At 39.7% G+C, this 26546-nt stretch overlaps 1 protein-coding gene across 3 annotated transcripts in view; it reads right to left on the reverse strand.

Moving 5' to 3' along the window:
* LOC149317126 (putative phospholipid-transporting ATPase IIB) overlaps nt 1-26546 on the reverse strand; it is a 176518-nt gene that overhangs the window by 112873 nt on the left and 37099 nt on the right. For 2 of the 3 annotated variants that reach the window (XM_089516905.1, XM_089516903.1), the window contains exons 6-7: nt 19005-19063; nt 9512-9563 (exon numbers count right to left, since the gene is read on the reverse strand). In XM_089516905.1, the coding sequence (XP_089373031.1) occupies nt 9512-9563; nt 19005-19063 (111 nt within the window). Of the gene's footprint in view, nt 1-9511; nt 9564-9867; nt 9960-19004; nt 19064-26546 lie in introns of those variants that run through there. The other variant, XM_089516906.1, reaches the window with a different exon arrangement.

Below are 26546 nucleotides of genomic sequence, written 5' to 3' on the forward strand. Positions count from 1 at the left end.
TTAAATATAATTTTCAAAGTAAAAAAAAGAAAAATAATCCTTGTTTGGCATTTTGTACAACCCTTCACATCACACAGTCCATACTATTTTGAGTAACTAATATCTTATCTTAAAAACACCTAACACATTTTAAAAGAGAAAAAAAATATTTCATTGTTCCTTTCCCCCCCCTAAATTCCTTAAAGTGTCCAATTTTCCACTGGGAAAAAACCTGGAAAATGGTTAATTAAAAAAAAAAAACCCAAATGGGTTTCCCTCAATTTTTTCCATATCTCTCCCACCAACCTTTAAATCTATAATGGAGACTGTAACAATGATTCTTAAAATTCATTATTTAGATAGCATGACACCTTTAGTTTCTTATGCTAACATTCCTTCCTTTTAGGCCACTAGACAGCCAAAGCTGTATAAATAAAAGCTATTCTGTCTGTATTCTCTCTCCAGTGTTGTATCTGATAAATTTTTCACAAATGAGAACATTAGCTACAACTAATGCCAGTTAAGCCTCACCAAAACTGAATTATTAAATCTGCCTGCCTATATCCTGTTACAGCCTTCTTATGAATACTTGATTTTATTTTGTATAATTGACAAGAGTTGTCAGGAAAGGGTGGTTTTAATGGCAATCAAATTAAGATCAACTGGTATAAGTGTCACAATGAAGAGTCTGTGTCTAGTGTTGATGAATTAATTGATGGGTCACTGAGAAATGAGGCATGTGAAACTGTCATAAAGTATTATACGTTGTAGAATTAGCAGTTTGGTTGCTATGAATCAGAACCCAACAACACTGCCTCCATAAAAAAATTGCATTTTAGCAGTAGCTTAATTTTAAACTACCTATATAATGATACACACAAAAATTAACTGATGACAAGCTGAAAAGCACTTTGTTGGGTACAAAATGTCACTTATTATATTCTGGAGAAAACTTGAGTCCTGACAGCTTGATATAAAATGGAACTACAATATATGCCAAATACTTATGCTATAATATTGTCACTTTGGACATGTGAGAAAAATATTGACATTTATAAGAGATTGATGAAAATTAGTTATGAAGCATTAATTTTTCCTAATACCACTGAAAGAACCATGTTCACTCAAGAGATATTTGATCTGAATTAAGGAACTGATGAAGCAATTGATTAATTGGAATTTAAGCCATCAGTCACTGGATCCATCAACAGATTCATTTACATTCTAAACAATCAGCTTATAGTCCAATAAGATACCATGTATTAATACAAAGTCAATATGATACCCCTGAACTCATCACAATTCCTCATTGACAAGCACACAGATGCTTTTAATCCAAGCCTGATCACACTGCATATATTTTAGAGTTCTTATATTGACTCTGTACGTTTTAGGAATTTTTATGTTATTAAATACATTACAGAATTATTTTGTATTCACTGAACATCCACCAGAGAAAGAGCAGTATTTTAACTTCCAATAATATAAGTGATGGCCTCTTTAAAAAGAGAAGCACATTAAAAAGCTTTTTATCCTTCAAGCATAGTTAAATCAAAAGAGTTAAAAGACTGTAACATTATTATATGAAACCAATTAAGGTAGGAGTTACAGGTATACCTCAGTTAACAAAGTAGATGTGTTCCTGGCCATTACTTTGTTAATAGAAAATTTGGTACTAGAGGCTGAAATAACACAGAAAGAATGCAGATAGGTTCCTATACCACAAAAAAGAAGAAGTTCTGCATGTTTCATCAAAGTTTTTATTCAAAACTAACAGTATACACATTTGAAATGAAACAACCAGGTCAGGTAAGCTCAGTGCAAGTAAACAGAAATATTTTGCATCTTCTACAGACCACCTGAAAGCTTCTTCCAAAATGCATCTAGAGATTTTTCTTTTTTTCATCAGCCTCTGCTTTTATTATGATTTCCAATTTGGTGGCCAAACTTATAGCTCTGTGCTTTTATAATATGCTGGGGGTGAATGATGAGGTAGCTAATTCGCTTTCCCTTTTTCTCTCTGCTTTGCTATTCACATGTGCTCAAGTAAGGGATTCGAGAGGCAGTTCCTATTACTTTGCCTGTTGTAAGCAGGTATACACAACTACAGTAGGATCCACTAAGTATTATCTCATTATTTCCAGCTCAAGCTTTATTGCACTGTTTATTGCAGACATGCTGCGCCAACCTGGCAACTAAAAGTTTGCATTTCTCCAGTTCTTCACCAGTCTCCCAATTCCAGTGCTGCTAAAAAAAAACTTCCAGTTAGAGGACAAGGAAAAAAAGAGAGACTTGGTGGGCAAAAGATGACTTTGTAAAAAGAAGTTTCTCTGTCAGATTTTTTTTTAACTGTCTTGTATCTGTATGTCTAGTTCTGGAGAGTTCTTTGAAATAATTGCTATTTTTGCGATCTTCAGTCTGTTAATTCTAACCATCTCAGTCAGCCCTTGAATTCATCTCTCTCTTCTCTAAATCATGGGGACTCTGCTGATTCAGCAATGTATTTATTTAACTCCACTCTTTCTTCAACTCTTGACAGCTTTGCCCCTGTATCTGTATGCATGCCTTCCTCTATAACTAGGCCTCAGCCCTGGCTTACTCCCATTGTCAGGTTTCTCAGGTCCTGCTCGCGAGTGGCCAAATGCCTTTGGAAAAAGTCCAGGGAGTGGACTAATTTTATTCATTACAAATTTGTTCTTTCTTCCTTTTCACGCACCCTATCCATGGCGAAACAGAAATATTATAAATCATTGATCTGTGCCAATGAGAGGCGCCCGCAGTGTTTGTTCTCCACCTTCAATTCCTTGCTTAAACCTCCCTCTCCTCCTGTCTCTTCATCATTCTCTCCTAATGATTTCGCTAACTATTTCATCTCAAAGATTACCACTATTTGCTCTGAGATAGTCCCTCCTGATTTTTCTTCTAGTACTAATCTTCTTTCACTTTCGCCTAAAAAAATTATGTGTTTCCTCCTGTTTCTTTGGATGAACCCTCTACACTGCTAAACTCTTCCAAACCTGCAACTTGTTCTCTTGATCCAATGCCTACTCATCTTCTAATTTCTATAGCTCCCTCTTTTCTACCCTCACTTCTCTATATCTTTAATCTCTCTCTCTTTATGGGTTCTTTCCCTATGGTCTTTAAACATGCTTTAGTTTCCCCTATTCTGGAAAAAAAAACCTTCTCTTGACCCCTCTTCATTGTCTAGCTATCTTCCGATTTTTCTTCTTCCTTTTCTTTCTAAGGTTTTGGAACGGGTTGTTTATTCTCGCTGTCTTGAGTTTCTTGAAGCCAACTCAATCCCTTTCAGTCCGGTTTCCGCCCACAGCATTATACAGGGACGGCTCTCACTAAGATCTCGGATGATCTTTTACAGGCCAAGGCGAATGGCCTTTACTCTGTTCTCATTCTTCTTGAATTGTCTATGGCCTTTGACACCGTCGATCACAGTCTTCTAGTTGACATACTTTCTGACTTTGAGTTCTCAGACTCTGTTCTTGACTGGTTTAGATCTTATTTGTTAGATAGATCTTTTGCAGTGGTCACAGGTGGTCAGACTTCATCCTCTGTTCCCTTATCTGTTGGAGTTCCTCAGGGCTCTGTTTTGGTTCCCCTTTTGTTTTCTCTCTACACATTTTCCATACAAAAACGTATCAGCTCTTTTGGTTTTTCCTATCATCTGTATGCCGATGACACTCAGCTGGATCTTTCCACCCCTAACCTTTCTCCGGGGCTTGAACAGCAAGTTTCATCTTGTCTTACAGCTGTCTCTCGGTGGATGTGCCATCGGTGTTTGAAGCTCAATATGTCCAAGAAGGAGCTTCTTGTCTTTCCACCTAACTCCACCCTTCAATACACCTTTTCTGTTTCTGTTGATGACATCTCTATCTGACCGATCCAGGAAGCCCGCAGTCTTGGTTTCATTTTTGATTCTTTTCTGTTGTGTATCCCCCAGATCCAGGCCTGTAGATTTTTTCTCTACAATATTGCTATAATATTGCTAAAATCAGTCTATTTCTTTCGGCCTCTACTGCCAAGACTCTGGTCTACACTCTGGTCATCTCACAACTAGATTACTGTAATAACCTTGTTCTGGCAGGGCTTCCTCTCTCTCACCTCCGCCCTTTAATTTCTGTCCAGCATTCAGCTGCACGCATTATTACATCCGCTCGCCGCTTTGACCATGTTTCTCTTCTATTATCATCCCTTCACTGGCTCCCCTTCCCCTTCCGTATTCAGTATAAGCTTCTGCTGTTGACTTTTAAAGCCTTGCATGGGCTGGCCCCTCCTTATTTATCTAACCTTCTTTCTCCTCACCTTCCCACTCGTGCCCTCCGTTCTAGTAGTCAAGGTCTGCTGTCTCAGTCTAGGATTTTCACTGCCCCGTCCCTGATTCATCCCTTTTCAGTTGCTGCCCCTCACTCTTGGAATCTCCTTTGCCCATGAGCACGGGTCATCACTTCTTTAACCAGTTTCAAAACTGAGTTGAAGACCATCCTGTTAAGAGAAGCATTCCCAGGCATTGCGTGACTATTATTTGTTATTTGACATTTTTAATTTGTTGCCTGCTTTACTTTATTGTACCCTTTCCTGTATTGTTATGTATTATTTATATGTATTATGCTATTATTTCGTGGATTGTATGCCATGGGCAGGTTTACTATATCATTTTATTGTTTGTATGTACAGCGCTGTGTAAATCTACAGCTCTATATAAATAAAGCATAATAATAATAATAGTTGTGAAAGAAATTATAGCTATGTGATATTTTTGTGTTAGACAGAAAGTCATCAGTAATTAACATCAAAATTATTAGGACTGAGAAGTACTATCCATTGTATTTAAATTAAGAATGCAGTACTAAGTACTGCTGTCATTATGTGCCTTCCCACTTATGGCGACCCTAAGGGGACCCCTATCACACAGTTTTCTTGGCAATACTTGTTCAGATGGGGTTTTGCCATTGCTTCCACTGAAGATGATGGAGTGTGACTTGCACAATGTCACCTAGTGGATTTCCATGACCGATCAGGAATGTGAACCTTGGTATCCGGAGTTGTAGTCCAGTGCTCAGACCACTACACCACACTGTCTTCCTAGTCCTAAGTATGCTCACTAATTCCTATTTATTTCTATGAAGTTAAGTAATCAGCTAGGAATGCAGTGTTGTTTGTTTGTCATCAAAGTTCAACAATCCAGAAGCAAATCTGATAAAGGCAGGAGGGTGTGAAGTCGAAGGATTTCACGTCTGACATTCATAGGTTTTTGTGGGTTTTTCAGGCTATGAGACCATATTCTAGAAGAGTTTATTCCTGATGTTTCACCAGCAGCTGTGGCTTGCATCTTCAGAGGATGGTGGCATGGAAGAGAGTGGGGTATATATACTGTTGGTTGAGAGGACGTTTTTTACGTGTTAATCTGTGTAGTCTATTGTTGAATGGCAAGGCCATTTGCAAATAGGGCAAACCCCTCACTACATCATATGCATATAGAGCCACACACCCCCACTACATTATATAGGGCAAACCCGCCACTACATCAAGGACTCAGCTCATTTCATAGAAAAAATCAACAACCTCAACCTCAACCCTGGAGACATACTAATCAGCTTTGATGTTGTCTCCTTGTCCACCAAAGTCCCCATAATGGACACTATGGCACTCATCTAACAACTTTTTCCAGAAGACATCAGAGCCCTGTTTCAACATTGCTTCACCACAAGCTACTTTCAGGGTACAATGGATTCTACGAGCAGAGAGATGGGGTAGCTATGGGAAGCCCTCTAAGCCCCATGATAACAATTTTTTACATGGAACACTTTGAAAAGCAAGCACTGGAAACAGCACCTAAAAAGCCCACAACATGGTTTTGATATGCGGATGACACTTTCATCATCTGGAGTCACAGTGAAGAAGATCTGGCTGTGTTTTTGAAGCATCTAACATCCAATTTACGATGGAAAAAGGAAAGGAAAGAACATTGCCATTCTTTAATTTCCTGGTCATCCGCAAACCGAACCAACGGTTGGGTCACACAGTATACAGAAAACCTACACACATGGACAGAAGACACTTACACAAGAACTCCAACCATCACCCAGGTCAAAAAAGAAGCACAATAAAAACACTGGTAGACCAGGCAAAAAGGATCTGTGAACCCTACTTCATGAAAGATGAATTCTAGAACCTAGACTGGGCTCTGCAGGATATGGTTAATCCAGCTCAGACATCAGAAGGGCTGTCAGACCCAGAAAAACCCACAGGAGTGAAGACAAACAACCACCCAAAAGGAAGGTATTTTTACCATGCATCAAAGGGATCACAGACAGAATAGGGAATAGTTTCCCTGCCGAAGAAGCACAACCTCCAAATGGTTTACAAATTGACCAAGAAAATCCAGCAAATGCTGCACTCAGCAAAGGCCAGGAGAGACCCTCTTGTGGCCACAGTAGTTTATAGTATACCATGCAGCTGCGGAAAAGTCTACATAGGGACCACCAAATGCAGTTTTCAAATACCAATCAAGGAACGCAAGAGACACTGCAGACTGGGTCAGCCAGAAAAATCAGCAGTAGCAGAACGCGTTATAAATCATCCTGGGCATATAATGCCATTTGAAAACACTGAAATTCTGGACCATGCCAACAACTATCATGTCAGAATACACAGGGAAGCCATTGAAATCCACAAACGCCTAGACAACTTCAACAGGAAAGAAGAAACCCTTAAAGTAAACAAAATTTCGCTAACGGTCCTGAAAAACACCAAAATCAAGACCCAGCAAATGCAAATGAAGACCACCCAGAGTCAGGGGGAGTTTCCAGCAGACAATGGATCATTAATTAAATAGACACCCTGAAGTCTTGCCATTCAACAACAGAACAATACATAGATTAACACTTAAATCACTTCCTGTCAGCCAACAGTATATATACCCCACTCTCTTCCATGCCAGCATTCTCTGAAGATGCCAGCCACAGCTACAAAAAGCAGGAGGGTGTGGTGAGTTGTTCTCTTAGAAGTTGTACTCCATGCATTCCAAAAAAATGGGGACTCAAGATTCAGGGACTCTTCACAGCAACACCTCATAAATGGTTACTGAAAGAATGGGGGGGGGGGGGGAAGCAGCCAAGTATCTCGGGATTCAAGGTATTACCTTTTACAAAAACTGTAAGCCAAGTAGATATCATATCTTTAATACAGGTAGATGGATGAGGTGGAGAAAAAGTGATTTGCCTATTCATATTTCGCCTCTTGTACATTCATACAAGAGGCAAGATTTGAACCAGATTATTTTGCTCTGTAGTTCAGTGTCTCACCTACTATACTACAGCTGCTCTTTAAGTATTAACATATTAAGTATACCATTATTAGCATACTTAGCCTTAATGTTTTCATTCCTCTAGAGTTCATATATAAAACAATAGGTGGAACCCATAAAGGCAATATTATTCAGCAGCTTGCGACAGGTGTCAAAACATTGCTAGCCTGAGTTAAATCAAATGTTAAAACTGGAATAGGAACTGAGATACAGGAACAGATTAAAGTAGTTTGGACAGATTGTTGGCAGTCACTCATGCCCTGCAGATAAAAGTTTATTTGGCCGTATGTGCAAAACTTCACTCTAGTCATTTGTCATTCTCTGTAGCAATACATTTCCCAAACTTTTTTTTTATTTCAAGACAGGTAGATTTTAGAATGTATGGTTTCTTAAACATAATAGAAATTTCCAGAACACATGCTAGAACTATTACAGCCTTATTATTCTGTAGCAGTCGGCTCAGGAGATAGAAGGTGACACTTCAGCTAAACAGCTGAATTTCAAACTGATGCCACATTTTCTGTGTAATTTCAGGAGTTCACAGTGTCAGACATCTTTGTACAAAAAGACACCCAGCAGTAATCTAATTGATTATAATTTGCAGTTGTATCAAACTACTAAATAGAAATGTCAACATCATATATTGGATTCTGCTTAGCTGTTATTGCACTGAAAATGTCTGGGGAAAAAATCATATTATTTCTATAACAATTTGGCAGCAATATATATACAGTGGGGCCTCTGCATACGCGGACTTTTTTTAAGCGGCTTTGAGCGTATGCGCTCAAGCCGCTGGGCACACGCGGGGCAGAAGGGGCGGCGTGTCCCATTCAGTTGAATGGGCGCGCGCGCCCGTTGTGCCCCGCGCGCCGCCATGCACGAGCCCCATTGTTTACAATGGGGCTCGAGCATAGGCGGAAATCGCCATACGCGGCGGGATCCGGAACACACACACACACACACACACACACACACAGAGTTTAATCAAAGGTTGCTACCACAAGGAGCAATACAAAGCACACTATTGAGCATTCCTAAGGCCCAAAGCACACTGCAAAAATAATCTAGTTTGAGACTGCTTTAACTGCCCTGGCTCAGTGCTAGGGAATTCTGAGAACTGTAGTTTGTCGTGGCACCAGAGCTCTCTGACAGCGGAAGCTAAGTATCTCATAAAACTATAGTTCTCAGAATTCCCTAGCACTGAGCCAGGGAAATTAAAGCAGTCACAAACTGGATTATTTCTGCAGTGTGTTTGGGACCTAAATTTCTTGACTATACTTAATATTTTGCATAATATAAATATAAAGATAACAAAATGTAACATTCAGCAACAAAGGAGCTGGAGCCAGACTAAATTAAGCTCAGAATACACAGTCTGAAATCAATGGGATACATTAGTTGTGACTAATTTAACTTTCACTGACTTCAATAGATCTATCATATATGCTCAACTATAAGTCAACCTCATGGTATAAGTCAAGGCAAGTTTGGGGGCCAAGAGTATAGATTTTTCCTAATGGTTCAAACTAATTCTTTAACAGTAATTGAAGGTTTCTGAGCAGCTCCATGCATTTAAAAACAAGAATATTTGCTAACTGGAACCAAAGTAACTCATCCCAACTCACTGAGCAGCTACTTCCTCAGGCTGTAATAGCAACAGCAGGGCCCACTTCATCAGGCTTTGCCCTACTTCAATTGTCATCTAGCAGGCATTATATTAGGCCACAGCAGCAGAAAAAATATCCTCAAGGAGAAAGGACAACAGATACTCTAATTCCTCCCATTCTTACATCCAGGGCCCATAAAAAGAGGACAACAGCACAGGGTAGGTATAGCATTCCCTTTCCACTACAGATAGCAAAAGTATGCAGGTTGCCTGTGAGAGGGGTTGCACATCAGTATGTGGGAGAATTATCTCGGGATGACATACCTTTATAAAAGATCCATTTCTAATGTGGAATTATGATGGTGCATGCAAGAGTAGACTATCCTGAACTTGACTGAAATGCTGTACAACAATTTAAACAAAACAAAAAAACAAGTCTGCTTCAATTTAAAATAAACTGAAAAAATGAAAGCAAACAGGACTTGGAAGATCAATCAAAAGGAAGCTAAAGTAGCAATAATAAAAATGTTTAATTTGAGTGTTTCTTCTACATCATTCCATACAGAAAAATATTCATGTAGCAAGACAAGAAAACAGCAACATACCTGTTTTTTCTGAAGTTCTTAAAAACACCATGTCAGATGGGATTCGCTGATTCTGTTGGGGAAAAGTACATAGAATGTTTGGAAATAAAGGAAATTATGCCGATCAAGTGTTCCCGAAAATGAACTAAGGTCACATTTGGTTTAATGCTCAATTATTATGCAGTGTATCTGGACTCCCTGCACTAAGCACTTTCAATTCTACATATTTTTTAAAAGAATTCTGAACTAACAATATTTCACACTTCTTTAAATGAAGTAATTACTAATAACTTGAAAAACCAAAACAGAAGGCTTGAGGGTCATTACGGGAATTTATACCAGGCTTAAAGGAAGGAAACAGCAGGAAGCCTATTTACCTTCCACAACATCCAGACTTCTAAGCTGTGTGGATGAGTTCCTTCTTCAGCACTGATCTCCGCTGTCATGGATGTTCACTAGAATTATGAGACAAACACGCATGTCCTACTCTCCCCTATCTCTCATGTTCATATTTAAGGGAAGAAGCATGTCTCTTTCCAATCCCTACAATTTTTCTGCAAATATAGGGGCTTAGGAACACTAAGGATTACAGATGTCATTGACTATTATCTCTGGTTCAATCTACCATCAATTTACTTATTCCTATTTTCATCGTTTTATGTGGAGTATTTACATATTCCATTGTTACATAAATTGCACATATTCACCATAGGATACCTATACAAATAAAATTTAGAATTAAGAAATAGCTTTGAAAACACTGTAACAAACTGAAAACAAATACAAAAATTAAATAAAAGCCATCACAAACAAAAAATTTCAAACTGGAACCAGAAAGATTACAATGTCAGCAGTCTTTGTGCCTTTGGAGAAGCAATTCCATTATCAAATCACCATGTCAGAGGAAGCTCTCTTCTTTCTAGGCACACAGGACACTGGGAATATCTGGAGAAGAGCTTTCTTTATGATCTTAAGGAATGGGCAAATGGATATGGGGAAAGCTGTTCTGTCAGGACCTCCATCAATTTCAGGGGAAATATTTAACAGACTGATCCTATAACAAACAGGATAGAAAATGAATGGGGGCTGGAAATTTTAAATGCAGTATGAATGACACTGGTAGATTTCTCATTTTCTGATCATGGGGTGGATTTTCTGCAGTGAAAATAAAGGTCCTGTTTGTCCTAACTTTCTGCTAAATAAGCTTAGGATATTTTAAAATATTATATTTCTGTGTCAAGACTCCAGGTATTTGATTGTAAGGACTTAGCAGAAACTTTACAATTTCACATAATTATTTTCAGATGGGATTCACTGATTCTGATGGGGAAAAGTACATAGGACTAAGTACAGTAACTAGTAGACTTGATTTCCCATTATGTATGGAAGATAAAAGAGGAGGGGGATCTACAGAAAAGGGGGAAAAACTGTTTTCAAGTGTAGTAACATCCGGCAACTCCAAGCCAGATACTCTACTAATCCCTATGCTAATTACACCTCCTACCACAGCACCAACAGTAGAAAGAAAGGGTCTCATCTTCTGTTGAGATTCTTATGCTGAAGCTATAATTTTAGGAAAAGTAGTTCCCTTAAAGTATACTTGACTAGGAAGTATCCATATCTGCACATTAGATCATTCACAACCATAAAACTCCAATGTACATCTTACTCACTACAAAAAGACTCAAAGGTCAAGGAGATGCAACCTAGAAACCCATGATCAAGTTGTTATCACAGGGAAGACGTCACAAGCAGTGGTGGTCCACCCCCCGGTGTCACCTGGTGCAGGGTGCATGGTGGCCAGGATGTGTTACCAAAGGCTTCGCTGTGGTGGCACTGGCCTCCTCTCGAGGAGACTGCCACCAAGGAGAAGCAGGGCCAGGTGCACTTGGCCTTGCTCTTCCTCACAGTGGTGGCCTCCTTGTGAGGAGACCACCACTACCGTGGGGAAACAAAACCAGGTGTGTTTGGCTTTGTCCCTCCTCACTATGGCAGTGGCTTTGTTGTGAGACCACCACTGGCTCAAGAAAGTGGTGTTTGCTTAGCTTTGTCCCTCCTTGTGGCGGTGGTGGCTTCCTTGAGAAGAGAGAGCCATTGCCATGGGGAAGCAGGGCCAGGTGTGCTTGGCCTTGTCCCTTCTTGCAGCAGCTTCCTAGTGAGGAGACTGCCACTGCTGCTGGGCACGCTTACCCTTCCCCTCTCCTGTGGTAGGACGGCCCTATTGAATGTCACCTCTCTTCTGGGGTGTCACCTGGTGCAGGTTGCGCCACTGCACCCCCTAGTATTGCCACTGGTCACAAGACATTATTGTAGAAAATATGCAAATTTGTTTTGACATTTTAGCAACCCATTTGCCTGCCTTTCTCAGACAATATGCATGCTGCTTGACTTTCATTTTACCCCTGCCTAATATCCTGAAGCAGATCGTGACCTTTTGTGAAGTTTGCAGGTAAGTCTCTACAACAGAGATGGGCAATTGTGTAAGGATAGGGGGCCACTTTAGTGTTGCAGGAGAGCTTAAAGAGCTGGACCCCCACTGCACATACTTGTGTAAAATAAATAAATGTTATTTTGCTTCCTCCCCCCAACACTCTAGGAGTCATGGGAACATTCTCACCATGTTGTGTGGCCTTCCATGACCCCTACAAGCCATTTTTGGGCATTCAATAATTGTTTTGACTTCTGGGGGTACAGGGGGCCTCCAAACATAGTGGAAAGCTCTCTACACTTCCTAGAAATATGTTGGGGGAATTTGTGAGCTAAGAAGAATTGTGTTTGTTTTTTTAAAACCTCCAGGGGCCCTAGGGGCCATAAAAACAACCCTGGGGCTGCATGCAGACCATGGGCCACACTTTGCTTACCAGTGCTCTATTACAAAAGTCTCCACAGACTTTCCTGACCCAAATATTTCCTAGCGTCTGAAACATATAAGGATTGCACCTCACACACATTTTAACTGTGCAACTTCATGGTGATTCAGTAAATGTTATCAGTTATCAGGCTATTTAAGGGTGAGTTTGGTCCAAGTGGTAAAACTGGACAAGTTCAAAAACAATTTAATTTGCTAACTCTTTTGTTTTTATTTCACAGCAGCCACATGGGCTGCCAATTTGATGAAACATGGCAGTGGGATGCAGGGTTTTCAACCCATTCCTTCCATCCCATTGGGTAGAGATCTAAATTATTCTCCTGAGCAGCTATTACTCCCAGAGGTGTGGGAGTGGGGCAGCAGCACCTCTGTAGAAATATTATCTGCATTTGGAGACTGCGAATTGGGAGCCTAGGAAACAAATATGATAAAGTGTTAAACCCTCTTCCTTAATGACAGCTATATATGGCTGTTCTAAAATAAACCTCTCCCCCTTTCCAGCTGAAATGATGAGAGCTATTTCTGTCTCAATTTGATTCTCAGAGTTAACAAGTTAATTACATGAGAATATATACTGTATACTGGTTTTTGATAAGTATATATACAAGTGCTCCCTTTGCCTCATTTAAATGTCAGATCATGAAAATTCCCTAAAATTACTGCAAATCTTTTGTGTCTATGTAGAAATTCCTAAAGAAGATATTCTGACATCTAAAACAAACAAACAAAAACAAGTGGTATGTAAATGTGTACAGAATTTCATTTTTCTTTAACAAAAAGTTAAAATAAATTGTGACTTTTGATTGACTATTTTAAAACTGTCCTTATCAGTCCTTCATTCCTTACACTAAGCAAGAAGACTTTATATGCAGCATGGTGGAAAGACAGGGTAAAGTAAAAATACAAATCTTACTGAAGAACATGAACTATACTGTACATTCAACATTTGGGAACTTACTATCTGCAAAACATAGGAGAGGCAAAAGGCAACTTCAGAAGTCAATAAATAATTCCTTAAATGACAAACATAAAATCAGATGTGCTGTCTTTATACAGATTAACTATACATCTTTACAACATCTCTTTTAATGTTGACATAAACCTTTTAGTCATATTTCAGGTTGCTAGCTTTATCTTTTAAAACTGTTGCCTGTTAACAAGTTAAAGCTGTGACAAAAAGTGCAGCTCTCACATACCACCAGGCATAATTAATCTTAGCATTCCCATTGAAGTGGCATATTGCCAATCAAAATGAGTTCTCATATTTGCCAATTCTAGTTATTTACTTTAATAACAAAAATAAATATATTTAAACTCTTTTGTCCCTGATTATGGTGTGAAAAGAATCTACATTATACTTGTTAAAATGAAAAGCAAATTGTTCTGATGAAATGCAATTAATGGCCTGGGAGATTTCAAGGTTATTAAGTTGGTATGGACCTAATCGTTCTCTTGGACGAGAGTCTCATATAAGAACAGAATGTTCATATACATTTTACAAACAGGAATGAAGTGTTGGATGGAAAAGATGATCCTTAAATTTTTTCAAATTATAAAAACTGCCCAACAAAATTTTAAAAGATCCCATTTCAAAACCACTGAGTAGTTTTATGGAGGAACTCTGCTTTAGCTCTTGTATGGTGATACTATATTTTTTCCTAAATTAATTGGTTCTGAAAAGTCAGTGACCCTTCAGTTTTTAAAAAGAGGCAAGCCTTATTCTTAAGCAGTTAATATTGTTAGTACATAGTTAGGATAATATGGATCATCTTATGGTCTTGTGAGTAGCTTATCAATTTTACCACAGAAATGCAGTGTCTTGCAAAACCTTTAGACATGGGTGTTAATATCTGATGTGCATCTCCTCTGATTCTCCATCCGGAGAACCAGGGGTGCATCCACACTGCAGAATTAAAGCAGTTTGACATCACTTTTAACTGTTAATGGTTCTATACTGTGGAGTCCTGGAATTCGTAATTTGGTGAGGCACCAAAACCAACTAGGATGAATACCTCACCAAACTACAAATCCCAGAATTCTACAGAATGGAGCTATGGTAGTTAAAGTGGTGTCAAACTGCTTTATTTCTGCAGTGTGGATACACCTCAGATTGCAAGAATGATTCTACTACTCCTCTGGACCTGGAAGGTTATAAAAATTTCCAGGTCAGTCTGGTCCTTTCCCAGTCAATTCAATATCAATTGTGCATATCTGTCAGCACAACTTATTTCCAGGTTCTTCAGTCTAAGCTATCTAAACCCTAACAAATCTTTTAAAATGTTGATTCATCTTTCAGTCAGATAAAAGTCCCACTTGCATGGCTTAATATACCCCAGAGGACAGGATCAAAATCCAAAATCACCTTAATAGATTAGAAAGCTGGGCCGAAGCTAAAAAAAAAAATGAATTTCAACAGGGAGAAATGTAAGGTACTGCACTTAGGGCGGAAAAATGAAATGCACAGATATAGGATGGGGGACACCTGGCTGAATGAGACTTCATGTGAAAGGGATCTAGGAGCCCAAGTAGACCACAAATTAAACATGAGTCAACATGCGGCAGCTAACAAGGCCAATGCGATTTTAGGCTGCATCAATAGAAGTATAGTGTCTAGATCAAGGGAAGTAATAGTGCCACTCTATTCTGGATCAGGCACCACCTGGAATATTGTGTCCAGTCCTAGGCATCACAATTTTAAAAGGATGTTGAGAAACTGGAGTGTGTCCAAAGAGGATGACCAAAATGGTGAAGGGTCTGGAAACCATGCCCTATGAGGAATGACTTAGGGAGCTGGGGATGTTTAGCCTGAAGAAGAGAAGGTTAAGAGGTGATATGATAGCCCTATTTAAATACTTGAAGGGATGTCACATTGAGGAGGGAGCAAGCTTGTTTTCTGCTGCTTCAGAGACTAGGACCCAGAGCAATGGATACAAGCTACAGCAAAAGAGATTCCACCTCAACATTAGGAGGAACCAGTAGGGGCTGTTCAACAGTGGAACACATTCCTTCGGGGTGTAGTGAAGTCTCCTTCCCTGGAGGTCTTTAAATAGAGGCTGGATAGCCATCGGGGATGCTTTGATTGAGATTTCCTGCATGGCAGGGGGTTGCACTGGATGGCCCTTGCGGTCTCTCCCAACTCTATGATTGTATAATACAGTATATGGTAAGCAAATATATATTTCACTCCTGACTGTTCTTTTAACATATTCCTGTAATATATTTTGACACAATAAAGATCTATCTAAAGAATGAAAACAGTACTGAGGTAAGTAGAAAGGGAAAATTCAATTTCACATTTTTAAAGAGTAACTATGGCGGGTTACAAACCGCCATAAAGTACGCACTCCGCGCGTACTAGGGTTAGGAAGGGCCATATTAGGGTTAGGAAGGTTCTTACCTTCCTCATGGCCCTTCCTCCCAGTACGTGCGGAGTGCGTCGTAAATGGCGGCGCCCATCCACATGGGCGCCGCCATTTTGACGTCTTGGACGCTGTGCATCCAGACGTGTTGCGGCGGAAGTGACACCGCTCGGGCGTGCTCCGCCCCTCGTGGCGCCACTTTCGCGTTTCGAAAAGGAGCGCCATTTCGGCACTCCTTTTTCGCTGTGCGGGGAAGCCTCACGGTCTGGCCGCTCGGGCTTCCCTACGCAGCGAATGGCGGCGGCGGGAAAACGGCGCCTTGAGGGCCGTTTGTAACCCGCCATTATAATCCTAAGGGCACTTACTAATGAGCCGGAGGATGGCAATCAGTTGTATATTTTACTCCTATGCAACTATCTTATGAGGCAAGTCATTTTAATGTATATAGCATGTATTATCCTATGAAGGCATTTTTCAAAACTTGTAACCTAAAAACTGATGTCCCTAAACCATTTGGATTTGGACATTACTCAAAACAGTAATTTCCATTTCTAATTATACCTTCATCCCATTCTATTTCTGATGAAAAAAAACAAGATAGTTTTGTACAGTCTGCCCTAATGACAGCGTGTGCATGCAGCCATGCTTGTGGACCCCCATTACAAAACCCCAAATGTAAGCTCCTGAGGTCTTAAGTGGGGGAGGGTTGTCCAGAATGGAACCCCATGGATACTACGAGCCAACTGTATGTTTAGTTTTTCAAAAAGGCATCTGCATCACCCAACCATGCAGAAAAAATGCTGTGATTGTTAAGACAGTAAAGCCCAAAAAAACTCCTTTAAGAATAAGGATTGACAAGCACTGTCATCCATGTTCTATTATGAGCTACTAGCAAAAAGAAACTTAATTTCCTTCGCTTTTATATTATAGCACACTACACTAATTACCAAGTTATTTTACTTCTAAAGAGATAAAAAAGGCATTTCAAAGATTCAAGGTTTTTTCCTGTAGCTACTAGGATAATGTTTTTGAGATAGTAGAATAGCTGTCACCATCCTAAAATGCTAGATGCAATTAAGTACATGCTAGTGATAAATCTTTTAGATTATGCTGAAAGTGCATCTCATTCTTTCATATTCATTTGTTGTACATGTTACAACTGAATCAAAAACTTAAGTGAGGGATACTATGGCTGAAATCCAAAAAATTCATTGCATTTTGCAAAAAAAAAAAAAAAACTTTATAAGAATCAGTTAAAACATGCACATATATTACTTGATTCATCATCACAGTAGCTTTAAAAAAAACATGTTGCCCTCCAAAGACTGTAGTGTAACTTCCATCAGCTGAAGCCACAAAGTAAATAAAGTACAGGTTGAGTGTCCCTTTTCCTTAATGCTTGGGACTAGAAAGGTTTTGGGTTTGGGATTTTGGAATCTCTCTCTCTCTCTCTCTCTGTGTTTACAGATATAATAATTTTGTGCATGAAACAAAGTTTATGTATACTGAACCACTGGAAAGCAAAGGTGTCAATCTCAGCTACCCATGTGAACAATCTTTGAGTATTTCAGATTTCAGAATTCCAGATAAGGGATACTCAGCCTATACTGCATGATCAAAATTGGAATCCAGTAATATCTGGAGGGCAACACCTATTACAAACATTCACTGTCAGGTGTGTTTGACATTTCATGAAGCAATAGTATTAAAAGTCTTCTGCTGTTTAATCTGTCTGCTAAATGTAGCAAATATGATGACTAGCTTTCACACAAACCGCATATCAAATTAAGTATGCTTATTTAAAAAACCTACAGACTGATCAGAAGTTTTATATGCTAATATTAAAAGTGCATGTTGAAACTTGACACGCAAGTATACAACATCAAGAGCCACCTTCAATCTGTTACAGATTGCATTACATCGAGTGTTTCAGAAAAACAAATTAGAAATTAATCTGAGGAGGCAAAGAAAACTTTAAGCAAATCCAAACAAACCTAGAAATCTGTAAATTTCTGATATCAAATCAAGGTGATTGTGGCAACATGAAAGATCTTCCAGGAAGCATATTACTCAAAACTCCTCTGACAGTTGCGGATGCAGTCTACTGGTGTTATAACTGACCAAATCTTTTAAGTAATGCCTCATTATATTATTCTATTCTTACCAGCTGATGAGAAATAACTGAACAACTTAGCACCGCTTATTTGGTATATTTCTGAGATACCTAGTTTAAATTAAAAAGGAATGACAAGACACATGTTCAATCCAAGTACAGTGGACCCTTGTTATACGCTGGGGTTTGGTTCCACGATCCCCAATGTATAACAAAATCCGTGTATGCTCAAGTCCCATTAGATATAATGACATAGCAAAATAGTGCCCCGTATAAAAAATGGAAAATCAAGGTTTGATATTTGAAATTTATACTTTTTTTGAATATTTTCAAACCATGGATGCTTGAATCCGTGTAAAAAAAATCCGTGTATAAGAAGGGCCGATTGTAATACATTCCAGTGGAAACACTCAATTCAGTACTCATGGTTGGTTTCACCAACTCCTCCCATTTCCCTATGCCTTGAGGCAAAAGTAACGAATGAACTAGACCAGTGATGGTGAACCTTTTCGGGGCCGAGTGCCCAAACTGCAACCCAAAACCCACTTATTTATTGCAAAGTGTCATGTCCCTCTGGCTTTCTAGTAACAAACTCTGGCAAACTCTGTGCTGGGGTGATGGCACATGTGCCCACAGAGAGGGCTCTGAGTGCCACCTCTGGCACGCGTGCCATAGGTTCGCCATCACTGAACTAGACTGTAACATATCCATTAGAAACTGTTTAAAACAGAAGAGTGCAACTTGTAACCTTTCAAACACTGCTGGATTGCTCTCCCATCAGCCTATGTGGAACAACCAATGGGGAGGACTCCTGGGAGCAGGAGTCCAACAACACTTCAAAGACCACAAGTTGCCTACCTCAGTTTTAAAAAACCAGCCACAAAGCAGCAAGGTTCAAATAGCAAATCAATACAGCAACTACATTTAGCATATTGACTGCACAATGAAGGGAATGTTGAATGGTACACATGAAATGCTCTGGTTTAAGAATTCTTCCTGCATGGTAATGTTGGGCAAATTCATAAAATTGGATACTAATGCCACAAAATGAACAACTGCTCTTCTGTCACAGAATATATTTAAAACTGAACAGGTAGTTAATATCCAGAATAAAGGATACAAAGAAAACCAATTAAAATGTTAATAATTAAAATATATTTTAAAAACAACAACCTTTTCCACTATGATGAGGTCTCCAACTTGAATGTCTGAGCTTTTTACTTGCACTTTACCTTTAAAGAAAAAAGAAATTAAATCAACATAAGCAACTAGCAAGAAATTACAGAAGTTCTAACAATGTTTTGCCCCAAGTTTTTGGTGGAATGTTTATTAGAAACATGTTTTCGAATTGTACTTTCATACAAGCAAATAACTATCGGCTCTGGCAATTTAATGATTCATTGTTAAAGATTAACCATAATTACCACAATATAAGATTGTGTCTTTCCCAAGAAAACTGAGTAAGGCACTAGCAAATCTAAAATAGAATTTTGGATATCCACCCAGGACCTCCATATGCTGTTCTCATTCCATATTCTTGTACGTTTGACTATTGTTTCTTCAGGTGAGGGCACACAGGTGCACACACATTCATTGACTCTTGTGTTCCAATTCATAGTCTACAACTGATTGTCAGTCCATTCCAGTTAAGACGTGTGTAACATTGATGTCTCAGTCAAAATCTAGGGACAAGTTCACACATATTAGCTGACAGAAATTAATGACTTGATGGATGTCATTTCCCTATTTTCTTAATAGCAGTACAAAACAATGTGAAACTTCAATAGTTCTTTCAGCTATAACTCAAAGATGGGAGCAGGGAGGTGAGGTCTACAGCACACCTAAGACCCATACAACTCCTTTGTGCTAGCCTTCCACTCCCCACCCCCCACTTTGGCTGTCTCCCAGCAGTGTAGGGCCCCATCGAGGAGAAGAGGAAGAAGAGGCTGAATTAAACTGGATCCAAGAGCCCAGTCATCGCCTCCTGTCCAGATTTAAAGCAGTGCCAGAGGTGAAGTAGCCACCCCCGAAGCTCTCAAAGGGAAGCACACCAAGGAGAGGAAAGAAGCAGTGGCGTGCTATGAGTGACTTTTGGAGGTCTGCAGGAGCAACTGGTGCAGAGCACGCATGTGGAGCCTGCCAAGGAGGGCTCTGAGGGGAGGATGGGGGAGGGGGGGAAACTCTGTGTGATCAGCTTGCCTCTGGTGAGTCTCCTTTACTTATCCCCCTCCCAATTCCTTCCAGCTCCTGTATTTTATTTGTATCTTTCCTTTACATTTCAGCCACCATTATGTTTTACTCTTGACTTATCCACAACCTGTCCTCGACTTATACATGAGGTAGACTTATAGTCGAGTATATATGGTATTCCTTAGGATCCACCAAATATTTTGCTCCAAAATGAAAGCATCATGAACCTAGCCACCAGTATTTCTATTTAATTAGGGGAGACCCATTTTTATTTCCTGAAGTATAGTTTAATGCAGAATAATAGCAGTTCAAACTCGTGATGTCTCTCCTTTGGATTTAGGGCTCTTAAAGCCTCTCTGAACTTCTAATTTTTTGGTTGAAGCCTACCAGCCCAGAAATTCTAATTCTCTGTAATAGCAAGCGAACTGTCATTACCAGAGACTTCTCTTTATAATAAAGCTGTGTTATGTAATTTAAGTCTCAGCAACCTACTCTTTTTAATTACATAGCATGAGGGCTAAATCAAACTTTGGTCCTACCTAGTGCAGAGCTAGTGAAATTATTATGTTTAAGATGTTCAATTCATTTCAAAGGATATATATCAAGGTGGGACATAAATTAAATAAATACAACCATGAGATTGGGGACAAAAATGTCAAGGCAGTGTGTAATTACTGCAAAATAAGGCAAAACCCATGTAAAGCATAATTAGAAAGCAAATTATGGGAAAAACCCTCCAAGTATCATACAAATAGATGATGCTAGAATAGTTGTACAATTCTGGTCACCACACTGAAAAAACAGTCCTAGAGCTAGAAAAGATGCAAAAAGGCAAAGAAAATCATATCATTTCAGGCTGTTTAGCTTTAAAAAGATAAGTTGGGTTAGGGGAGACATGGAAAAGGTTTATAAAACTATGCATGGGGTAGAAAACATAAGTAGGGAGAACCTTTTCTCCCTCACTCGTAACAGTAGAACTAGGGATCATCCAGTGAAACTGAATGGACTGAGATTCAGGAGAGATAAAAAAGAAGTGCTTCACACCATGCATAATTAAACAGAGAAACTTGCTGCCTCAAGATGTAGCAACAACTGCCAACTCAGATGGCTTTGGAAGGGGACTAGATAAATTCATGGAGGATGGAACAATATATGGCCTGTAGTGACGATGGCTATATGCCACCTCTGGTACAAGGGGCAATACACCTCTTTAGTTGCTAGGGAGCACAAAATGGAGGATGCAGTTATGTCCTGCTGGTGGACATCCTGTTGCCAAAACACTAGCCATGTTCTTTTGACAAAATTTGACTTATATCCACTCCCTTGCAGGTGAGGTTGGTAGAATATAACTTAGCAACAAAACTATAACTTCAGACATTTTGCCATTTGACACAACTAGAAATAACTAGATAACATTTCAGAATGCATACACAGAATACAATATTACAACTTTGTAAAAAAAATTTTGAAAAGAACATCAAATGCTGTTCACTGCATAAATTATTTTTGCAAACTATTTTTTCTTCTGAACACATCTCACTAGCTTAAAAACACTCCTCACCATCTGTGTAATTGCCAATAAAAAAGTCCAAAGCTGTCAGAAGTGGCTGCATATCCAAGCTTTATAGTCCAGCAAGGCACAAGCCTTTGCCTAAAGCTGTGTGAGGAACTAGAACACAATTAAGTGTCTATCATAATTCATTACACATGAATGGCTCAAGAAGACTGCAATGATTTGAAAATAAAAAAGCCATGTATATGAATGCATTAAAACAGGAGGTCTCCACAAACAAGGTATGCAAAACCATAACAGTGTAGCAGAAAAATACTTTAGCCTCTTTTTGCCCCTTTCCTTCAAGACATTGTATCATTTAGATTAGAAAATAGAATATAAATACTACAAATACATATTCAGTGTGTAAAATTTTCACTACAGAAGTTATATTTTGGGATTGGTATCCTGCCTTCCAGTTTTTCAACCAAGTGCTCAAGGTGGCTAAAGTAAAAAGTTAAAACCATTTTAGGGATTTAGGGCTGGAACAGACGGCCCCAAAAAGCCCGCTTCCGGGTGTCACTGGCACATGGCGTTTAGATGCTGTGTGTCCTGATGAAGCTGGGAAGCCGGCTTGAAGCCGCCCATCTGCTGAGACATGGGTGGCTTCATGACGCTCCAGTGAAGGGGAGTTTACATGCCGCACGCCACTGGAGTATCAGGAAGCCACTATGGGGCCATGACAGGGCAGGGTAAAGCCAGCTGATCTAATCTTCTCCTTTTTCAGCTGGATTCAAGGTGGATTGGGGCTGTAGCGCATGTTTGCCATAGCCCCGATTCATCTTCGGAAGGGGCAGCTTCAAGCCACCTTTTCCATCCCGTCTGTTTCTCTCCCTATGGGCAGGCAACAGAAAAAAAAATAGAACAGTAGCACTAAGAAAGCATAGAGTTTCCATTTACTGAGGAGCTGAACTGGCATTAGAAGATAAATTAAGGTGTGAAACAGACCAGCATAAAAAGCCAGCTTCCAGGCCTCTAAGGGTTGTAGTGTACAGATGACGGACACGCCCAAGATGCCCAGAAGCAGGCTTTAAGCAGCCCAGCTGCCGAGACTTGGGCCAGCTTCCGGGCGCTCCGGCAGCATGGCATTTATATGCTGCACGCCGCTGGAACTCCTTAAAGCCAGATTCTGTCTGCAGTGCAGAGGAAAAGCCAGCTTTTTGCCAGCGCAAAGGCAGATTGGGGCCATGACGTGCGGCTGCCACAGCCCCAATCCGCCTTCAGAAGGGGCAGCTTAAAGCTGCCCCTTCAGGTGGTCTATTTTGCCCCTTACATGCCTGCAGCCAAGAAACCTCTGAAGTTATAACACTTGTTCAATTTTTCCCCCTGCAAAAGTCACTGGGCCACGTCATAACTAAAAAGTAATCCAAAGTCTCAAAATCATAATAAACTAATCATCCTTATGACATAAGGAACACTTTGAGATTTCATTTTAGAGAATGTTAATAGCACATAGGACCTCCCTATGTATTTGTTACAGGGAAGGAACTGCTCCAGGACCAGAAGCCTTATAAATCTGATTAGGAAAAACAAATACAATATCATCACAGCTTCATTCTGCCATATATTTACAAGGATCATAATGATCCGTTGATTTTGGCAGGGATTTGGGACAAATACTTTAAGTCTGGATGTATACGAATTAGGAGAGTATTTTTTTTTTAAATCCATCAGATTTTTTTAGCTGTGGTTCTTTTCTCTTCTTTTTTCTTCACTTTTGTGGTTCTCAGACATTTTATTCTTGTGACCCCCTTTACATATACATGAAGACATCACACTCCTCACTCAATGTAGCATATTAATAAAAATACTGTGTTTGTATAGTGTATATATTTTCAGTCACACATTCACGTAATATTTTACAAAGAAATAACATTGTATAAATTAGAACAGATTTATTTAAAGAAATTCAAGATTTAACACAACACATGTATAAAGTTTAGGAGGAGGAGGAGGAGGAATCAGGGTCTCCAAGTCTTACTTTCCCCAGGAGTCCCGCCCTACAGCTTGAGAACCACTGACCTAGTCTGTTACTACAACTATTACATCTAAATAAAGAAAATGAGCTGGGAATTAGGAAAGACTAATTATCGATTTAAACAGCAAGGAACATGCTCAGTTTAGAAGTACAACTTCTGGTAAAGTTGAATTGGGAAGTCCTATGAGTGGGAGGAGAGAAAACGACTATGTGAGAAAACTCAGCAAGTGATTGGGCAGGAACAGAGAAGAGCTCTCTCTCTCTCTCTCTCTTTTTCCAAGGATAGTGCATGTACAGGACTATTCAACAATGCCTCTTAACAAAAGCACAAGCTTAGAATGTTTCATTGACAGAGTTAGATGTTAGCTTTCATCTTTACAATTTCAAATGCACCCCATCTTCCAAGGTTTTCCACTTGTTTGCAGCAACAATCAATTAATTGCTTCCCAGAGTTACCTAGTAATATTTTCACCCCAAATTAATACTTACCATGCACAATTACACATGTTTTTTGAAGTCTACATGAAGTGCTGGTGGTCAGTAGGAAAACCAACAGGGGATTGGGGTCACAGCCTGTTCTGGATGGAGTTGCTCTCCCATTGAGAGGTTTGTAATTTGGGGGTGTTTGGACCCAGCACTGCTCATGGAAAATCAGGGGCAAACTTGGGGCAAAGATATGACTTGGGGCCAAGATATCTAAAAGATCATCTCCTCCCAAATGAGCCTGCCCTGTCATAAATTTGAGATCTTCAGAGGAGGTCTTGTTGTGCATCCCAACACTTTGTGAAATTATATTGGTGGGTACAGATAACGAGACTTTTTCTGTAACAGTGCCTTGATTGTGGAACTCCCTACCCAAGGAAATTACCCAAGGATATGGCCTCATGTCTTTTAAGCTTCTGGTGGGCAGCTGGAACAATGCTATTACACATGGCATTCAATGTTTGAAATTTCTGTTTTAACTGTTTCAAAACTGGATTCCAGGACTGTTTTAGACTGCATTTAGGAGTTTTTAAAGATTATTTTAATCTGTTTTTAAAATGTTTTATCTTTGTATTGTTTTAATTGATTTGTATTTGTTCATCATCCTGGGAGGTGATACAGGAATACTTTAAATAAATAATTACATTTGAAGAGAAATCATACAGGGAATGAAAATAATTTTATTCAAATGGCCAGCATTAACATTTGAATTCTCTTTTTAAAGGTATCATCCATATTCTGTCCAGTGCTGACTAAGTTACTTTGGCACGGTACAGAGCACCAAAAAAGGCGTCTCCCCGGCACCTCTCCTTGCTCTACAGCAGCGTCGCAGCAACCAAATTGCGCAGTGCTGTTGTGCAGCAAGAAAGGAGCACATGGAAACGGCTCCTTTATTGCAGCACACATCCGCCACTCCAAAGCGCCAGAGACGGCACGGTGATGTGCCAGCGGCGCAGCCCCGTTTGGAGGCTGCACTGATAGCAAGTCATTGCTGCACACACCATCTGGATGGTGCTGCGCAGCTGCGGCACACCCATGATGTGCTAGGGTTGTGGGGCGTGTGCAGGCACCGCCCCCGAGCAACCCTAGCACGTCATGGGCGCACCACATAGGGCTCATCTGTACCGGGCCTTTGGTAAGGAGAGGCATATTTCTTCTTCTAATTGACAATGTTCCCCCATTTTCAAAGGGATATAAAAATAATGTCAGGAAAACTTATTTTATGAGAGACAACAAGATTAAGAATGTGGGTCCCTGCTCCCAGGAGCCACCTTTGGTTTTGTGTTATATCTCTAGAAAGGAGGAAGAGGTAGACTGGCAGGGCTGGAAATTCCCAATGTGCAAGGGAAGAAACAATCCTGAATGAGTCTGCAGCTACATTATGACAACCAGTAGTCCAAAAGACTTGAATTTGTTAGCAGTACCTTATCAGTAAGAAGATTTGTTCTTACTGCTGAACAACAACTGTTGCATCTCAGTGTAGCCATAAATAAGAGGCTATAGAACAGGGGTAGGCAACCTGCGGCCCACGGGCCGGATGCGGCCCGGCGAGGCCTTGGGACCGGCCCCAGCCCAGTCCTGCCGCCGATTGCCGCCGGGGCCTTTGGGGGGCAACTGTCTATAGAAGCCTCAGAAACATGCATTTATATTAACATTTTTAAAAAAATTAGCAAATTTTTTCGCGTGTCCTCCATTTTTAAAAAAAAAGTGTCTTCCATTTGTAAATTTTGTCCTACATTTGTCCTGGTTTATTTTTATATTTAATTTTTTCAAAAATTATTTAATTATTTATTTTTTGGCTTCGGCCCCCCAGTTGTCTGAGGGACAGCAACCCGGCCCCCGGCTCAAAAAGATTGCCTACCCCTGCTATAGAAAATATCTAAGGGAAAAGAGAGATATACTGAATGTTTTCCAGCATTTATGAACCACAAATACAGAAAGTGAGTTGTGAGGCAAATGTCAAAAGAAGTATTTTACAGAAATTTATAAATAGTTTTGATTAAAAGTATATATTTGAAGCTACAGCGATCATTGTACTATTGGAAATTCACTAGCACATTGGGACTTCCTTTCTTCTCTTCCCACCACACAGCCCTGTGTGCCAGAAAAATCTGCTTCAAGGATGCCTGAAGGCTTCCTAAAAGGATTCCGAAGATGTAGAGGAAGGACAAGAATTGTCCTCTCCTGGTTGTACTATCATGATTAGTTCTGTCAGGAGGAGGATACCAGTGGATCCAAAATCATATTTTAAAGGCAAAACATGTTATAGTTTGTTTGCTCTCAGAGAAATTTTTATGTAGCCAAATCAGATGTTTATCACATGCTGAGGCCATCACATTTTAAGATCAACTAACCCTATCTATCTTTTCAACCAATTGTGCCAGATTTTTAATATGTGAACAATGATTTTGTTTTAAACCATATTTCATTTTCCCCTTTAGATAGCATTTGAAGCAACAAACCATTGATAAAGGAATGGAAGATAGTAATCCTTCCAGGTTGGATAAAGATC

Source organism: Sceloporus occidentalis, unplaced genomic scaffold (genome assembly GCF_023333645.1).
Source record: "Sceloporus occidentalis isolate IW3139 unplaced genomic scaffold, rSceOcc1.0.p SCAF_3, whole genome shotgun sequence".
NCBI classification, from domain to species: Eukaryota; Metazoa; Chordata; class Lepidosauria; order Squamata; family Phrynosomatidae; genus Sceloporus; species Sceloporus occidentalis.